Source organism: Alosa sapidissima, chromosome 20, assembly GCF_018492685.1.
Source record: "Alosa sapidissima isolate fAloSap1 chromosome 20, fAloSap1.pri, whole genome shotgun sequence".
Lineage (NCBI taxonomy): Eukaryota > Metazoa > Chordata > Actinopteri > Clupeiformes > Clupeidae > Alosa > Alosa sapidissima.
This window is the reverse complement of record NC_055976.1, coordinates 8,482,779-8,502,161: the sequence shown is the minus strand read 5'-3', so window position 1 is coordinate 8,502,161 and position 19,383 is coordinate 8,482,779. Positions and strand designations below refer to the sequence as shown.

At 47.1% G+C, this 19,383-nt stretch overlaps 1 protein-coding gene across 1 annotated transcript in view; it reads right to left on the bottom strand.

The window, feature by feature from the left end:
- The window catches only part of drp2 (dystrophin related protein 2), a 138,809-nt gene that overhangs the window by 3,654 nt on the left and 115,772 nt on the right, over positions 1-19,383 (bottom strand). The window contains 9 exon segments of the mRNA XM_042074445.1: positions 14-100; positions 774-891; positions 3,626-3,869; positions 6,981-7,127; positions 9,508-9,573; positions 16,191-16,256; positions 17,300-17,436; positions 18,326-18,437; positions 19,159-19,325. Coding sequence (XP_041930379.1) covers positions 14-100; positions 774-891; positions 3,626-3,869; positions 6,981-7,127; positions 9,508-9,573; positions 16,191-16,256; positions 17,300-17,436; positions 18,326-18,437; positions 19,159-19,325 — 1,144 coding nt within the window.

Below are 19,383 nucleotides of genomic sequence, written 5' to 3'. Positions count from 1 at the left end.
GTTCTCCACCCACCTGGTTCCGAGGGAAAGACGTTCCTCAGCTGCTCAATCACCTCCTGGAGCTGTAGAACGGTGTCGTGCTCTTGGTCAATGTCATCACCTGTACCACCACAACAACAACAACAACAAAAATGGATCACAAGCAGCCGTCATTGTTGCTACTGGAGGCAAGCTTACAGCTGTGTTTACACAACATGGCCCTGTGTATTATACATGTAAGCGTGCATTTAGACAATGCAGCCAGTAGAGATTAGACATGTCGGCTTACAATTGTCAACAAACCCAAGCTAAGCCTTGAGCTCACTCTATATGGACTGGAAAGAAACAGTCAAGCAGCTGTAGCAAGTAGCTGAGATGCGGCTTTTCCAAACACCGTTACGCGCAGCCTGATTCAAATGCAGCGCTTAGAACTACATGTCGACATGTTAACTTGAAAACATCACAAAATGTCCTTTCACAGATGTTACTTTCTCTTTTGTTGTCCAGTGAAGAAATACATTATAGTTGTGTTGTGTGTGTGTGTTGTCAAACACTTCCTAGCAGTCCATGATTGCAGCCTGATTGAGCTGCAGACATCCACTAGTTGTATAGAAAGGCAAGTGGTAAACATTGTGTGATTCAGGTCCGTTTGCAAGGCTGGTAATACCATGAATAACCCATTCCTGGGACTACAGCTCTCTAATCTTCCATCCGTAAGTGCTTGTGTATTGTTCCTTATCCCAGAGCCTTCTCCTCGAGAACCTTCAGAAGCGCAGCTCCAGACATGGACTCACCTGCTGCCTCCGTGTCTGTGGTCTCTCTGCTCCGTAGCTCCCCCTGGTGGGCGCCCCCAGACACCGGCGAAGAGAGGGAGGAGGGCTCCGACCCGTTCGTCTCCGAGTCATCTTTGGGCTGAGGAGAGAGGAGAGATTCATTTAATGAATAGAAATTCAGACATGCATGTGTATCCATGAAAGCTAGCCGAATGAAGGGTCAAATGGTTAAGTAACCTTTGTAATCATACTTTGTGCATCAACATGACCAGTTTTATCCAAGCACCTTGTATGGTGTGATAAAACTGATCAGAACTGCAGTAGATAGGGAGACATAAGACACATCTCTAATTATATTTTCATAACCGCTGCTTCAGAACTGCAGTAGATAGGGAGACATAAGACACAGCTCTAATTATATTTTCATAACCGCTGCTACATAGACTAGAATGGCAAAACCAAAATAAGTTTGGGGACAGACTGTTAAGCTCTGACAAAAAACAAAACAAAGACTGACTGGGAATTTAGACCTAGTTTTCCCTAACTTACAAAGTCACTGTGTTTTTTCTCGGGAGATATAAAAGCCTGATTGACACCTTTGTCTAAGCAACCATCTTGTTGTGACTTAACGCGCACACACACACACACACACACACACACACACACTCTCTGATAAGAGGTGAAAACAGCGAAGTGATTCCGCAGCAGTCAGATTGAATGGAGGTGATCAAAATCCAGCCTCCATAAAAGTCACAATAACAGTTTAGGTCCCTCTGTTTCTCCAAGAGGATTATGGTGTTTAGTTGGCCTTCTTCTTCTTCCTGGGTTTTTCCAGCTCAGCTGTCTCCTCGTCATCTTCACTCTCAACTCTTCCTCCCTCCCTCTTTCTCTTTATTTTTCTCTCTCTGCTCTGGGTCTAGCACGCCTGTCAATCACTCCTGTCTGTTTCCACGGCACCCACTCTCCTCTCATGAGCCGCCTCCACACGGCACAGCCACTTGAGTCATCTCAGCTGATGAGCCTCGCTTTCACACACACACACACACACACACACACACACACACCACACACACACACACACACACACACACACACACACAATCCATCACTCTCTTCCTTTCCGATTCACACATAAACACCCCCCCCCCCCCCCCCCCCCCCCCCACACACACACACACACATACCCTTTTAATTTTTAATTCAAGTAAGCTTTGTTACCACAACACAGCCAAAGCATACCAACACCATGTTGTATGCAGCACAGTAAATAGCAGAAAATATATAAAGACTACAATGAGGATAAAACTGAAGCTGAACAAACAACAGGGAGAATGATACAAAATGGCAGATTCCCTTTCCCACAGCCTGTGACAGCACTCACATATTGTGCAGCCAACTCAATGCGCTGTGCCTTTTCTCCCAGAAGATGTGGGAACCTCTCTCTCTCTCTCTCTCTCTCTCCTCATGTTCTCTCTGTTCTGCAACAATAGCACTCTATCTCTCTCTCTCTCTCTCTCTCTCTCTCTCTCCTCATGTTCTCTCTGTTCTGCAACAATAGCACTCTATCTCTCTCTCTCTCTCTCTCTCTCTCTCTCTCTCTCTCTCTCTCTCTCTCTCTCCTCATGTTCTCTCTGTTCTGCAACAATAGCACTCTATCTCTCTCTCCACCCCATTCCCTATTCCCACTCTCATCCTGTCTCTCTGACAAAAGGTGCGCACTCCCTCTGTCTCTTCACCACTGGTCCACAGTGTGTGTGTGTGTGTGTGTGTGTGTGTGTGTGTGTATGTGTATGACAAAAGGTGTGCACTCCCTCTGTCCCTTCTCCACTGGCCCACAGTGGCTCTGCCTGACTGCCCGTCTTCCGCTATCTCTCCCGCTCCATCCCTCTCTTATCTCCATCCTCCTCCGTCTTCAACAATCACATTCATTCACTCCCACTCTCTCTCTCTTACTCACTCTCTCTCTCTCTCTCTCTCTCTCTTACTCACTCTCTCTCTCTCTCTCTCTCCTGCTGTAAGTCTCTTTGCTGTTCTCTGCCTCTGTCCCCATTCGACATTTTTTCTCTCTCTCTACCTGCAGCGTTAGAGGCTCTATCCCTCTTTCTCCCTGTGGCATTCTCTCTCTCTCTCTCTCTCTCTCTCTCTCTCTCTCTCTCCCTCTCTCTCTCTCCCTCTCTCTCTCTTACATGCTATCTTCTTCTCCCACCGCTCCCTTTCTCCTTTCTCTGGTTTCTCCATCCCAACCGTTAATCCCCCTCTCACTGTTTGTCCCCCTACACTACGCCTCTTTACCTGCAGCATTACATCCCCCCACGCCGTTTGGCTCAACCCTTTCTCTCTCTCCCCCTGCCTCTCTCTCTGTTCCCTCCATACCAACCCTCATTCACAGCCTTCCTCCTTCCCCCGTGGGCCAAAGTTTCACTTTCTTCCTCTCAATAACTTCTCCAGTGTCCTTATCTTTCCTCGGTAACCTTCTTAAAAAGCTACATGTTCCCCCCCCCCCCCCACACTCCTCCCCTCTTCCTCCCTGCCTCCACTGTCAGGTTGTTTCTTCCTCTTCCTCTCTTCTCCTCCTACACCAGTAGCATTATGTCTTCCCCCCAAACTCCCCCTTTATCTTTACCCCCCCTGTGTATAACTGCAGCAGTTAAGTTCAAACTTCTGGCAGTTAGTAGCTCTCGCTTCTATATACGTATCTAGAACAGCAAGATCTCTCTCTGTCTCTCTCTCTCACACACAAACACACACACACACACACACACACACACACACACACACACACACACACAAAATCTTTACATACAAACTTTCTGGGCTGCCACGTCCAAGGCAGACCTCCCAGATCTGAAGGCCTGTGTCCACGCGTGGCCTACCTGCAGCAGCAGCTCTCGGAGCCGGTGCAGCTGTGACTCCAGCTGCTTGTTGTGGTCCTCCAGGATCTGCATGCGCGTCTCCAGCCGGGTCTTGTGCTGGCGCAGGACACGCGCCTCGGCCAGCAGCTCCTCATCCTGCGGGCCCGTCGGCGAGCCCAGCGCCCCGTCGCCGTCCGTCAGCTGCGGCGACGCCACCGCCTCCTGGTGCCGCCACTTCAGACGGCGGTACTCCCCCTGCAGGATGCTGTGGGCATAGCAGACGCCAAAGCCTCAGGTCAGGCAATGTCAAGAGCAGCTTGTCAGCTCTGGTTCATGGCGCACTAATTTAAGGGTTCAAAGGTCATCCAGTCAAAGTTCAAACAATCAAAAACTCACACCCTTTACTCGACAAAAGTGTTGTTGAGCAACCACCATGGTAACTAAATGAAAGAGTGATCAAAGTGATAGTCACTCTTTCATTTAATGATGGTAGTTGTTCAATGAAGCCAAAACACTTGAGTTAAGGAGATTGGTACGAAAACAAAAGGAGAGGTGCAGTGGCACTAGTAAGTCTGCAACATTTCATTTCTAATATTGAATTCAGCTTTTAGTCTTTGTAAATGTTACAAATGGAATAAATGCTGCATTAACTTTTTTTTTAACACACTGCACTGAGTTCCAGTCAGAAAGGCTAAATGTCTCATGTAGCTGCTGCGTGTTCAGGACTGAGTGTCCATGATGCTATCAGATTGTAGGCGCTTCCTCCACACAGTGGTTCTGGAGAACTACAGCATCTGATAGGGATGATGCACAGCGCTCCCAGCAGAGCCCAGCTCCACACCACATGGGACATCCTGGGCGAAGGAGGGAGCAGAGTTTCATATGCTGGTCACACAGCAGTACTGCACAAAGGCCCATCAACAGTGGGCATTATGGCCCATCAACAGTGCTTTGCTGCAGTAGATCTAGAAGCTATAAATGGAGTGGTTTATTCGGTGTTTCACCTTTTAGTCTGATAATACAGGCAGAGTGGTTTGCATTGTAAATAGAGTAGACATATCCCTGACGTGTTTTACAATGAGGGCTGTTGGCATATTGATATATTTTCACCTGTCTCCTTCAAACTGTGTTGCTTTATATTCCCCCTCATTACATTGCACTATTTTGAGCAGAGATAAAAATGAACTTATGAAGGTAATTAACAAATGCATCTTGACTGGTTTATTATTGCGTGCCATGCCATGCTTGGCAAAAGTGAGAAATGACTGAGGCTGTGATGTCACTGTGTTGTCTTGAATGTCTGTGTGTGTGTAATCACAGTAGCAGCCAGGCAACAAACAACATGAGTTAAACACACAAGTTTTTCTGTGCGTTAATTTACCACTCATGCTGCAACACCTGCTAGATGGCACAGAAGCAGTCAGAGCACATACCTAAATATAATTATGTCAACAGCAATCAAAATCTAATAAGGTCCAAGACACCCTGCAGGGATGCACTGATAATCAGCTCATCAGAGCCTGCTGTTGAACATGGAAGAATCCAGAAAAAATGCAGGTCAAGCCACGAAGGTCACCGAGGGAAAAAAACAAGACAGGGGAGAAAAACACATCACTGACTCAGTAAAAGGAGGGACGCCTCTGGTACCAAATTAATTGAACGGAGATTTATTTTTATATCTACGTTCATAAAACACAGATCTGTCGTTTTGCATGTACTTCTTGCAATTCAGGCTTTTTTTTCTCTTTCTTTTTTGCTCGGAGGTCTGAGGCATGCAGACGCAGACGCATGAGATGCTTAAAGTAGGTCAAGAGAGTGGTGCACGCTTCCTGGCGGCTGTAGTCAAAAAGCCACTGCTGTTGATGGAAGTGGCAGTCTGCCTGCTTTATCAGGTAGACACTAATTTGTATCCTGGTGAGGGGCTCTGCTACTCAAGAGCCGCGGCCATTTTGCATTACAGTATCAGATGAGGCAGATGAAAGAATGCGGAAATTGAAAAAGAAAGTGATGTTGTTGCTCTTTCAATTTCAACAAAGTAATGATCTCCCGTAAGAATGCTTTAATTCTTTACGGAAAGTTTGATACAACTACATAATGAAAAATGGATATTGTTCTTGAACTTGAAGAGATTTTCATTTATAAGAGATTAAAGTTAATATCAGATTATGAACCCGCCACTCAATGACCTCTCATCTCATCCAAAATAGTTGGAGGTAGATGCCATGCTTGATATTTTCTCTGAAAACATAGAATCGGGTGTGGGTTTAATGCCAGCGTTGTTTGAAATGCCATGCTGGTCCTCCGTGCAGTATTGCTTTTTCTCGTCTCATTCATATTCCACACTCTATTTAATTTTTCCCTTCCCAAACGTAGCCTCAAGCCAATTCGGCACACCTCCTCCTCCTCCTGGAATGATGTCTGTATTAATAAGGGAGGGCACTGAGTCCACCTGGGTAAGTGCGGACATTTCTCTACTTTCTTCTCCTCTGAAATCAGCAGCCTGCCTCCTGCTAATGGCAGTTACTCTGGTTACAAAAGAATCCCAGGCGGCCTTTTGCCCTTTTGAAGAGATACATTTTCATTAACGTATATTCATATATATGCTCTCTGGATTTCCACACCTTGGTGTTAAAAGCACCTTGATCTAGCAATATAGCACCAGGAGCAGATAATTAAGATAATTAACATAAAGAGCAAAGCAACATACAAAGCACATTATGATGAAATAATCTGGAACAGTCTTCCATCCTATATTAAATCTTGCGTCACCATCGATGGTTTTAAGTCTGATTTAAAAATGTATCTACTTAGCCCCTCTCCTTTTATTTTATGGTTGTTATTTTTTTTAATAACATTGTGTTATTAAAATCAATTATTTAGTTCCATTTGAATTATTTTAGTTGCATTTTGTTTTCTGAAGTCTACTTTTAATATTGTTTATTATTTTGATTCTTGTTTAATATTGTTTAATATTTACTATTTTTATCTGATCATTTTATTTATTATTAACTTTTTCCCTCTTGTATCATATTATTTTTTACTTGTCAATCACTTTGGCTCTACCCCTGTTGTTTAAAATGTGCCATACAAATAAAATTACCTTGACATCAAGTAAATAAAGTGCCAATCACTGTGAAAAATAAGACTGAAAAATAAATAAAAATAATAATACTATAATACTAATATTTACAGATTGCAATGATCAACAATTGTCTATTGCTGAAGCAGATAGAGATGATAGTGATTAGAGATTAGAGATTACAGTGCCTCTTCAGTGTCCGATTCAGTGCAAGGCCATTCGGTCCCATGCAGGTCAACGGCACCAATCCACCGTGTCATGTATACTGGCCGTGTGACGCGGGCGTGGGGGACTCACCGGTTCTCGTTCTCCAGGCGGGCCAGTGTGCGCTGCAGCTCGTCCTTGTCCTGGCAGTCGATGTTGGCCAGCAGCAGGTGCGCTCCCAGCGGGGAGTCCTGCTCCAGGGCGGGGCTGGAGTGACGCAGGAGGTACTGATCTTCATCCCTGAGTCACCCCCACACAGGAGACAACACACACTGAGCCACCAGCCGCACAGCAGCACAGCCACCACAGCACCGCACGCCTCACCAAGCAGCCGGACGCAGCCGGACGCCCAGCGGGTCACAGCACAGCGCAGCACAGCACAGCACCAACTCGGCCTCACCACACACACTCATCTAACTAGCACACAGTGTGGCTCTCACTGGAAATGACCAGCATGTGTGCTTCCATGACAGTAGGTCACATCTACATACAAATGATTAGATGATATACTTACTAACTGAACACTGCAGCGCTTAGAACAGGTCACACTGCCTTGAGTATATGATAGAATATCATATCATATATATATATATATATATATATATATATATATATATATAAAATATAATATAGAATTGTATCATATCATAATACCAAACCATATTATATAATATATTAGGCTCAGTTGTTACTTGTGGCCTTGTGAGAAAAGGTAATATAATATTTGGATTCCAAACTGTATTTATGCATTTGTGAGGCCGAGTTGACACAGGGATAGAGAACAGGCAGCTGGCCAAGCAAAGGAAGCACACAGCACACAGACACAAAACAGCACAGCACCAGAGCTCAAGCACCAGGGGTCACCTCACTCCACTCAACTCCACTGTGGCACGGCATGTCCACTCCCTAAGACACCCAACGCTGACACAGCGTGTCCACTGAAGCCAAGCTCGGCCAGGCCAGACATTAATGCATATTGCAGAACCACTACTACCCACACCACAACAGAAACTCATATAAAAAGGCTCATATAGAAAGACATATTATACGATAATATATCAGACATATTATATGATATCGTAGCGCACGAAGAGCAGGATATACATACTGTATGCAGAAATTTGCAAACACATCATCACACTTACAAAAGTACGCACATTCTGTCATAGAAAATATACAAAATGCAAGTATCACACATATTACACACAAGCACGCCAACACACACACACACACACACACACACATACGCGGCGTTACACAAAGAGTAGAAACATCTGTGGAGGAGCTCAGGTGTGTTGAAGAAGAGAGTGTGTGTGGCACACAGGCTTGCGGTGGCTCAGAGGCGAGCAGCATTCTAAAGAGCACTTCTGGGAGTCATGACAGCATTCCGCACACGTCGCATTAACGTCAGAGTCGGATGGAAAAAACTCCAGGCACGCGGCCATTCGGTAAATATGCACACCACAGCAAACATTTCCTTTTGCTTTCTTTCTCTCAATCTCTTGCGCTCTCTCTCTCTCTCTCTCTCTCTCACACACACATAAGCACACACCATTCACTCCAAAAACAATACCACCACTCAATTTGTGACCTTGCCCTGACAAAGGCATTCATAAACACTCCTTTCACCTCACTCAATGACACTGACACACACATACACTCTCTCCTTCTCTTACTCCCTCTCCCTCTCCCTCTCTTTCTTTCTCTCTCTCTCTCCCTCTCCCTCTCTCTCTGTACCTCTTAAAGCATTATGCCTGTACTCAGTGCTGTAGTGACCAGAAAACATGATTAATCGACCTGCTTTGAAAGCTGTTTTGGGAAAGGGCTCACCTTATTCACTTATATATGCACGTAATTCATCCACACCAACCAACCCACAACCACGCACCCCCAAAGCCCACTAACACACACACACACACACACACACACATACACAGAACACACACACAAACACATACACACACACACACACACACACACACACAAACACATACACACACACACACACCCACATCCCCTCTCTCTTTTCAGCTTTGACAGCCTCCTGCTCCCAATTCTCAATTCTGTGCTCCATGACATTTCAATAACAATTTGAAAATTCCCCAATACACAGCCCTCCATCCTTCCCCCCCCTGCTCCAATCATTTCTTTCTCTCTCTCTTTCTTCTCAATCTTCCTTTCTTCAGCGTGCGCTTCTCTCTGTTTACACCTGCCACCAGACTCACCAGACTTAATCACAAAGACTTTTATATGATGAAGGCAGAGTGCTCACAGTGCCTTGGGTCATTTTCATTACCCTCCCCACTCCCACCCCTTCCCTGTTTTATATGTGACCAGCAAACCACCCTCAAAATAATCTCTCACTCTCTCGTGCCCTCTCTCGCTCCCTCTATCACAGACTGACACACACACACACACACATGAATAGACAAACAAGCACACAGGGACAAGCAGACACACACATGCGCGGGCACACACACAAACGCCCTGAAACCTCTCATTATAGCTGTGAACCATCACTGCAACATGCCCCTGAAAGCCTGTGTGTGTGTCTCTGTGTGTGTGCGCGTGCGTATGTGCATGTGTGTGTGTATGTGTGTGCAATGGGATTTATACTTACAGGCTTTCATCCGGTGAGAGGCTGTCAGTGAAGAAGGAGCAGTTCTGATTCTCCATCTCTGCCAACCTGGAAGGACACACACACAGACACACACACACACACACACACACACACACACACAAACAGAGTGAACCAGTGACAGAGAGAGATTACAGTGGCCTACTGTAGGTTCCCGAAGTGAAAACAAAGAATTCCAATGGGACTACTGAGCCCACCAACAGCACAGCCCATCACACACGTAGCCAGAGAGTCCGTATAGAATTTTGTGTTGTTGATTTGTTCAAGCAACATTAGAGGGATACCATCAAAGGGCACAACACCCACCACACACCCTATAATGACACAGAAATGAACATTCAGAGGTAACACAAGACAGTTTGTATTCAGTGTGGCTCCACCAGCATTTAGAAGCCTCTTCCAGCTTTTTACACAATCTACATTTTTAACGAGCCACAGCTGTCTGCACAAAAACCTACAAACTGTCATAGGCTGTCTGTTTGCTCCTCGTTAACTTCTCCCTGACTTCCTCTCCTTGGTCTTAACACACAGCCCGCGCTGGCTACATCATTGCAGCCACATGATTGCAGCCGGTTTCCCTCTGGGAGGGCTTCAGCACCACGGACAGCTCCCCCGACACACCAGTCGCCCGGCTGCTGCTGCCACGCTGCCCATTACCACACCGCCCCCAAAGGGAGTTCATGAAGGAGGGGGGAAACTTTGCTTTTAGCGACCCCCTCACTCCCTCACCACACACACACACACACACACACATCCAGCAGGTGGGCCCATGGGGTTTGGCAGGCCGGCTGACTGAAAGGACACTGAGGCTGGCGACAGCGTCCAGGCGTTGGGAGGAGAGTATGCGTTAAGTGCCTTCCTCTCCAAGGGCTCCAGCTGGGGACTGTGTGGAGGAAGCACCAGAGACAGGCTGGGGGGGGGGGGGATGTGTGGGGTGGCACACAGTTACTCTGACAAGTTCACAAGTTTGCTGCAAACCACAGGGGTGGACCACATATCTCGCTCAACTCCTGTATGTGTCACAGTCCCAACTAAAGCTGGCGTGGGGATTTGCCGTGTGATGCAGCATGAGCTACTGAGAGTGTACTGTAGGCTGTAATCCCAGCTGTACAACCTCAGACCTGGTTCCATCTCTACTCCTCTCAGTCTTCAAAGCACAAACAACTGAAGACAATGTGTAGGACTTGCCCCTTCTGGGCTGGATCAGAACCCAGTCTGATACAACGGCAGACTGTCAACTAGTGACCACCTCATGCACTGTGAGGAAATAAAAGGTCAAACTAAAACGCAACTCTGTTAAAATACTGTACGTTCCAATAAAATACCACAGCGGAGCTGTGACCTGACCTGTAAGAACTGAAAGCCCAGGGGGCACTAACGCCTGCCGTGAGGAGCTTATCAGAGCGCCCCGGCTGTCCTCCTGGTCACCTCTGGCCAGCAGCTATCAGATGTTGGGCTCGCTACCGTCCGCCTGACCTCTGGCCTGCCACGGAGATCTCCTAATTCACTCCCCGCCTCGACACAGTCCATCACAGGGCTTTAATAGGATACCTGTTCCATCAAGTGATCGGGAGGTTAGGAGAACCTTGGGCAGGAAGGCAGCAGTGCACTGGGATTGATGGGGCAGATGGGAGAGAGGGTCACTGACCCCCCCAGGGGAGTATGGTAGATGAGGTTTTATGTGAGGTGTGTGTGTGTGTGTGTGTGTGTGTGTGTGATTTGAGTGTGTGTGTGTGTGTGTGTGTGTGTGTGTGTGTGATTTGAGTGTGTGTGTGTGTGTGTGTGTGTGTGTGATTTGAGTGTGTGTGTGTGTGTGTGTGTGTGTGTGTGTGTGATTTGAGTGTGTGTGTTTACACACATAAGAAGGAGTGTGTATGAGGGAGGTAAACAGGCAGAAATGAAAGACGTGTCCTACATTGAGCATGAGGCAGTGTACAGTTTGCAGAGAGACAGAGAGACAGAGAGGGAGGGAGGGAGATCGACAGAGACAGAGAGGGAAGGAGGGAGAGGACACATAATGTGTGTGTGAGTGACCGTGAAGTGTGTCTGCTGCAATAATGCTTCTTATGACTCTTGACTCGCCACTCCTGGGGGACAGAGCATTGACCGGAACACTCTGATGGTGATGTGTGTGTGTGTGTGTGTGTGTGTGTGTGTGTGTGTGTGTGTGTGTGTATCTGTGAAGCCATGGTTGTGCATACACTCACTTGTGTGTGTATGTGGTTACACATTCATGCTTTTGTACACACGTGTGTGTGTGTGTGTGGACAAACGGATGTCAGTGTGGTCAAATGTGCATCACTGAGCAGGAATATTTGCAGACCAACACATCTGTGTGCAATGCATGACGACAGCACACCGCAGTCTTTTCCCTGAATCTGAATCCAATCTGGATCCCATACCCTCCCTCCTCCTCCTCCTCCCTTTACGGAATCCTAAAACATCAAATAGCAGGCCCCCTCCCCGACGGCCCCCCAAGTTATTACTGAGGATTAACAACTACACCCACTCGTTCTGCTCTTACAAAGGGGGAAAAAACGGAGTTGAGTACAGAAAAAAGGAGAGAAAGAGAGAAAGCCCTCTCTCCCTTCCGGAGGAATGACTGATACATCTTCTGCCCCGGAGGAGGATGTGAAACGCGCACTGCCACACTGACATTCCTACACTTTTCCCATATAAATGTAATTTGCTTCTCAACCTCCCAAAGGCAGTCTGAGCCGTGATGGGAGGGGGGGGGGGGCGGGAAACCGGGAAACCGGGAAAACCTTGTCTAATATTTCTCTCTTTTTAAAAGGAGAGATAGAAAACGAGAGAAAGAGAGAGAAAAAAATAATGACAACTTGAAAGTAACAGAGAGAGAGAAAAGAGAGACGAAGATTAATCCAATTCTTCGTTCTTTCCATAGGCATGAAAGAGCTGTCTGGATTCATTTAGGTAGACCTCAGATCATGCTTAAGTTTGCTTTAAATATGCAGACAAGATGTCCTTTTCAGTTCTGCGGGAGAAGAGAAGGGGGGGTCTTCTTTTAGCAGGATGTGGGCATGTGTCATCTCAGCACGAGAACATGTCAAGGACTGATGGAGAGGAAGATAGAAAGAGAGAGAGAGAACGAGAAAGAGGTGTGGGAAGAAAAGATAAAGCTGAAGCCATCTTCTTGCCCTTCACAACAATTCCCCTTTTCACAGATGCAAGGACCTCAGCATAATTATTCATCTTCGCCAGTGTGCTTTTTGTTTTAGATTTAATATTTTTTCATTTGTTGCATTTCCATAAACAGACTCCTGGCAGTGGCAAGGGCTTGTGAATGCCAAACGGGCGCTCAGTTTCAGGCAGCCCGTACGTACAGCAAACAGAACACACACTGGCTGCTGTGCCGACGAATGACTAAACGTAACATGAATTCCGGGCAGACAATTAAATCCATTAGCTGGCATGTCCGCATCAGGAAAACAAAACACTCCAGAAGCGAGCGAGCGAGGGAGGGAGAGAGGGAGGGGAGGAGGAAAGGAGGGATGGCAGAGAAGTGAAGGGTTAGTTAGTGAAGTTTGCTGTTCAGAAGGGTGACTAAATAAGGTAGAGCAGGGAGGAGGCGGACGAGGGGGAGACTTGGCAGACGTCAAGTGCATTTCCGGCTCCAGTCAATATTGCTGAGCTGTTTGTCACAGCGCTGGGGGAAGGGAGAAGTGGGAATGTGTGTGTGTGTGTGTGTGTGTGTGAGGGGGGGGGAGAGAAAAAGAGAGAAAAAAAAGAGAGTAGACAAACAGAATGCCAGGGAGAGAGAGATAGACAGAGAAGGCAAAAGTGAATGTCCTCCCCATTAACAATATTTAAATATTCACATTACTGCATGCCTTGAGCAAGGCATTTAACACCGAGTTGCTCTGTGGAGACTGGCCCTTGTAATAATTGACGTATGTAAGTTGCTTTGGATAAAAGTGCACGCCAAATGAATACTGAATAAAAAATGAGATTCACACAATTATATGCTTCAGCAGTACACACTTGCCAGAACTCTTAGGTCACAGGAGAAATACTTGTTGGTAAAAGCCGCTGTTAGAACTGAACATGGTGAAGCAGCTTTTAACTGCTCTGTGGTTCAGCTCAACTGTGGTTCAACCAACTTCTGGATGATATCCAAATTGCCCTAACTGTAGTTTTAATCTTCAAACTCCAGTTTCAAATCTAGACCAAAGATCAAATTCTTCTTAGATGCTTTCTGTATAACAGTAGATCTTCTTCACAGGATCAACTGACACACACTCAAATAACATCCTCTTCTTGCTTGTTAAAAACTTCTACAAATTGTCCCCTTAACTTTCCAAAAGCAGACCTTGAAGTCCTTCCTTCCAATGCTCCAAAGCAGACTACACAATGTCCATGTTCCTCCACATTTCCCTCAGCAGCACCTGAGACTGGAGAGCAGCGACAGGTCATCTACCAACCCTTTGGTGACCGGAGTCTCCCTACAGGCTCCATGCCAATGCAATGCCATCTGCATGTCCTGTTGGCTAAAACGTCAGACACTATCTTGTAGCTTGTAGTCCATGCAGTCTAAAGACACAGGCCTCCAGTTCTTGTTTTTTTTAGGGCAAAGGGATAGAGAGGAACAGAGGGAGAGGGAAGAGATCGGGTGTGTGTGTGTGTGTGTGTGTGTGTGTGTGTGTGTGTGTGTGTGTGTGGGGGGTCTCAGGGCCTGAGTCTACACTTGGCACGCTGAGGAGGCTGATGTGGGCTGGCAGCTCATAGGTGCCCCTGGACCTAGTTTTCTGCCTGGAACACACATATACTCACTACATATATTCTCTCTCTCTCTGTCCCTCTCTCTCTCTCTTACACACACACACACACACACACACACACACACACACACACACACAAACACACACGCTGCACCACAAAGCAGGTGACCCCTGTCAACCCCTACAGTGTGAACTCCACTGTTCCCTGTGTGTGTGTGTGTGTGTGTGTGTGTGTGTGTGTGTGTGTTTCTGTAAGAGAGATAGAGAGATAGAGAGATGGGGAAGAGAGAAAGAGTGAGTAAGAGTTTGACAGACAGAGGGAAAAGAGCATGTGCAAGACACACAAAAGTAGCATGTACACAATGAAACAGTATGTGCCTTCATGTGTGAGTGTTCTTTTGTGAGTGTTCCTGTGTGTGTGTGTGTGTGTGTGTGTGTGTGTGTGTGTGTGTGTGTGTGTGTGTGGTGTGTGTGTGTTTATGTTGGTGTCTCTGCCTGAATCAGTGGGGTATTGCAGAGCAACAAGCCATCCAGCTGGAGCAAATCAATACTCCAATCAGTGAGCTGGAAGGAGCTGAAAGAGAGAGAGGGAGAGAGAGGGATGGACAGAGAGAGAGAGAGGGATAGAGGGAGAAAGGAGAGAGGATGGTGGGTTGAGTTAGAGATGTGGGATGGAGGTGTGATGGAGAGGTGGAGAGCTGGAAGGGTACATTAGCTTTAATGGAATGTGTTAGTGTGTGTGTGTGTGTGTGTGTGTGTGTGTGTGTGTGTGTGTGTGTGTGTGTGTGTGTGTGTGAGAGAGAGAGAGAGAGAGAAGCAACTGACCCTGACCAAACTGACCCACACGGCAACAGCCACGTTTTACAAAAGTTCTCCACATTTTCCACCAAAGCGTGCCGAAAAAAAGAGTACATCTGAATTGCACTGTAAACCAAAAAGGGGTGAATGAGAAACACACATATGCAGCCAAGTAAGATGTGTATGCTTAATATAGTCTACAGATGGACTGCAGATTGACTCTAGACAACTCAACAAAAACTGAAACAAATGTATGGAATTAAACACATCCAAAAATTGATAACTTAGCTGCTAACTTCACAAACAGATTTTGCACTTTCAATTAGGCTTGCATCGGTACGGCAGCAAATGAGGTCCATTCCATACAGCCATACGGTCTAATTACAAAACAAGAAAAAGAAATTCGGAGTAAGCCTAGGAATTAATTGAACCGTAAAGCCAACAAAAAAGTATGCCTGCAATGCCAAGAATGCCAATCCCATGTCCATGCAAATAAAATAACTTTTAATACGTTTCAAACAAAATAAACAAAAACCAAGCCAAAAAAATCACACTTATCAAATATGGCATCAATTTAGGGACAAGCTGTTGTGAGAAATTACGAACCCGTTCTGATGAAATAGACCATAGGCTCAGAGATGCAAATGTCAATGAAGCACTAGAGGCGGGCTCTCAGTGGAACCAGAGCCTTGCCCGGGTTAGCATGGCAGTGAATGCAGTCAAGGTAGGAAACCTCAGAGGCCACATTAACAAAGGAAACTCTATACATAACAAACAATCAATACAATGAAAAATGTTGGATAGCATAATCTCACCTAATATGATACTTCAAAGTGAGCCCTGGGGTGTGCTAATAATATATGGCAATATAGAGGAGGTGGAAATCAAAAGAAGCATCTGCACAACTGCACTTGAATCCCCCAACAACTTTAATTCATGGCAATATAGTGGTGGCAATATAAAGTAAGTCAAGCATTAAGCGTAGGCTTTATATGCAAAATGATGTGAAATAATATTACTCCCAATTTCAATACAGTCCCATAAATGTGGATATGTGAATAAAAAACCCAGCTCTAAAAACACATAAGGCAGGGGAGAGAGAGGGGGGCTCTGTGACTGGTGTCCTACCTGCTGGCAAAGTGCTCAATCCGGCTGTGTGTGTCTGCATGGGGTAGTTTGGGTGAGGAGCAGGGCCTGTGGGAACACACACACACACACACACACACACACACACACACACACACACACACACAGGCAAACACACACGCAAACACACACACAGACACAGACACACACACACACATCACTAACACCTCATCTCAGCCACCTATTCCGATGTCAATGTGCCACTGTGCAACCATGCATGGTCTAGAACTATGTGCCTGTAGGATGCGTGACCACATGTGTATGTGTGTGGGTGAGTGAGTGAGTGTGTGTGTGTGTGTGTGTGTGTGTATTTGCTCATTATTTGTGCATGAAGATGACGGCGGTGCTCTTTCCTAAACTAGGTCACGTTTCCCAACACCCCACCCCCCTGCTGCCTCCCACCTCTCTGTCTGTCTGTCTGTCTGTCTGGGCGCCTTCTTCTCCTTCTTCTTCTTCTTCAACTACCTCTTTTTATTCTTCTTCTACAGTACTTCTTCATCTTCTTTTTCAACTACTTCTTCTTCTTCTTCTTCTTCCTCTTCTTCCTCTTCTTTCCTCCAGAGCTGCGGTGCTACGGATCCTTAGATAACCCACCCCCCTAATCCTAATAATATTAGCCCTTAGCAGCATGCTGTGTTATCTGGGCTGCAGATATTGGCTGCTGCCATCGCCGGGCATTAGTGCTATCAGCCGGCTCACACCAGAGACATGGGAGGCTGTCAGGTAAACAATGTTGCCAAAGTCCTTTTCTAACTGTATTAGCTAACAGACTAACAAAGTAATGCAGTTCCAGAAATATATCTGCTTGGCAATACGCCTGCAATACGCCTGCCTCTCCCTCCCACGCTCCTTCTCTTTCTTTCATGCTCTCTCTCTCTCTCCTCTCTCCCTCTCTCTCTCTCCCTCTCTCTCTCTCTCTCTCTCTCTCTCCCTCCCTCTCCTTCTCTCGCTCTGCTTCAAGTTTTCCAGTGGGAGAATGTAAGCCTATTTTGTTGTGTTATAAAGGTGAGACTTTTTGGAAGGTGTCTCTCGTTCTCCTAAACGGTCCCCCCCCCCCCCCCCCCCCCCCACACACACACACACAAACTCACGTCTCGGTGCTCTCGGCCTCCAGGACGGACTGCACGGGCAGGTAGCCGCGCTGCGGGTGCTTGCTGAAGTACTGCTTCGAGCGGAACTTGTTCTTCAGCGTCTTGGCAAAGTCCCTCATCCTCTCGCCCGAGGTGGTCTGGCACGGCGGTCAGGGTCAGGAACAGAGAGCAGGAGAAGAGCAGAGAACGAGGAGAGATAAAGGGAGTGAAAGAAAGTACTGAGTAAAAGAAAAAGAAAAGATAAAATCCCCTCTTCAGGGGTTCCTTGATCAGCAATCTCTCCCCAGGGATGACCAAGCTTGACAAAGCTTGACCCGGCCCAGACAATCACTAACCAGTAGCCCCATCCATCACCTCTACACTAGCAGCTAATCCACCCTCCGCACTGATATAGCAAAAACAATCCTCCTCTCCCACTGCACACATTATGGCCGTTCACACAGTGCTATTGGAGAGTCTATGTGGGCCCAGTCGCCCAGGGCCAGCGTGTGAGCGAGTGTGTGGCACTTCCCATCAGCAGACTGGGGAGGAGGTTGGCAGACTGGCTGCTATTTGAGCGCCACACATGGTGAGAGAGCTGAGCTGGTGCCAGTCCAGGAAGAGGAAGGAAGGAGGGGAGGGGGGGGGGGGGGGCACCTCATCTACTGGAAGCTCAGTCCAGTCACACGGCTGCTCCGTGTCAACGCTGCAACCCAGCAGTGTCCATGGAACTGGAGACTGCTGACTAGCCGCCCCACACATCACTGTCACAGCTACAATAAGTACCTGCAAGGCCTGTGTGTGTGTGCGTGTGCGTGTGTGTGTATGTGTGTGCGTGTGTGTGTGTGTGTGTGCGTGTATGTGTGTGTGTGTGTGCGTGTGTGTGTGTGTGCGTGTGTGTGTATGTGTGTGTGTTATCTGGCCTTGTTATAATATGATATCATAGTACTGTACTGTATATTGGTATTTCTTTCTGTTTCTTTTCATCACTCATTCATCACCTTGCCCTGTCATTCGGCAGCCCTGCTAGGCTAGCGTGTCTCTTACGGGGGTGTAGTACTCCATGATGGGGTAGTGCAGCTTTTTCCCTTTGGTGGTGCGCCCGGTGAGGAAGCACGTCTGGCAGATGTCCACGTTGAACTGCTTGAGGCTGCGGTACCTGCAGGGGAGCCACAGGGGAGAGGATATAAATACCCACAATGGCAGGAGGAGAGGAGGAGGAGGAGGAGAGGAGGAGGGAGGGGGAGAGGAGAGGAGGGGAGGAGAGGTGGAGGAGGCGAGGAGAGGAGGAAGGGGGGAGGAGAGGTGGAGAAGGAGGGGAGGAGAGGAGGAGGGAAGGAGAGGAGGAGGAGGGGGGTGACTGCTGCTAGCTCAGCTGGGGGTCGGAGCGCGAGCGATGAAATAAAGGAGCCGCCAGCATTTCTCAAGTCCAATAACGCATCACAGGTAGCTCACCTGCTGTTTGTATGGAGGGAGGCCTACAGTAAGTGTGCTACTGTAACTCTGATTCTTCATACTGTATATCCTGGCAGGGAATGTGCACAAGCTTCCAAGGTAGTTTAGTGCAGCATGGTGGTATTTGCAGAGCTAACTGTTGCAAACTGTTACATTCACTGTAGCCTCCCCTCTAATGGGAAATTATCACAATTCTCTGACACTACATTGATAATATGAACTGACCTGACAGGCTTGGGCCCTACATATGCTTGCAAGTGTTCACACAAATCTATACTCACACACACACACACACACACACACACACACCTGGAGCCTTTGATGGGGCACTGTTTGCATATATACTTTCTCTCTCTCTCTCTCTCTCTCTCTCTCTCACACACACACACACACACACACACACACACACACACACACTCACTCACCTGAAGCCTTTGATGGGGCACTGTTTGCAGATGTAGCACTTGGCCTGGTGCTTGGCCGACTCGGCTACGGCGACGCGGTGCAGGACGGGCAGCCACACTAGAGACTGGGGCTCCAGGCTCATCCACTCCAGGAAGTGGGACGCCTCGATAGCCGGCTTCCCCGGAGCCTGTGCAGGATAGACAGATGGAGAAAGAGAGACAGAGAGAGAGAAAGAGAGAGAGAGA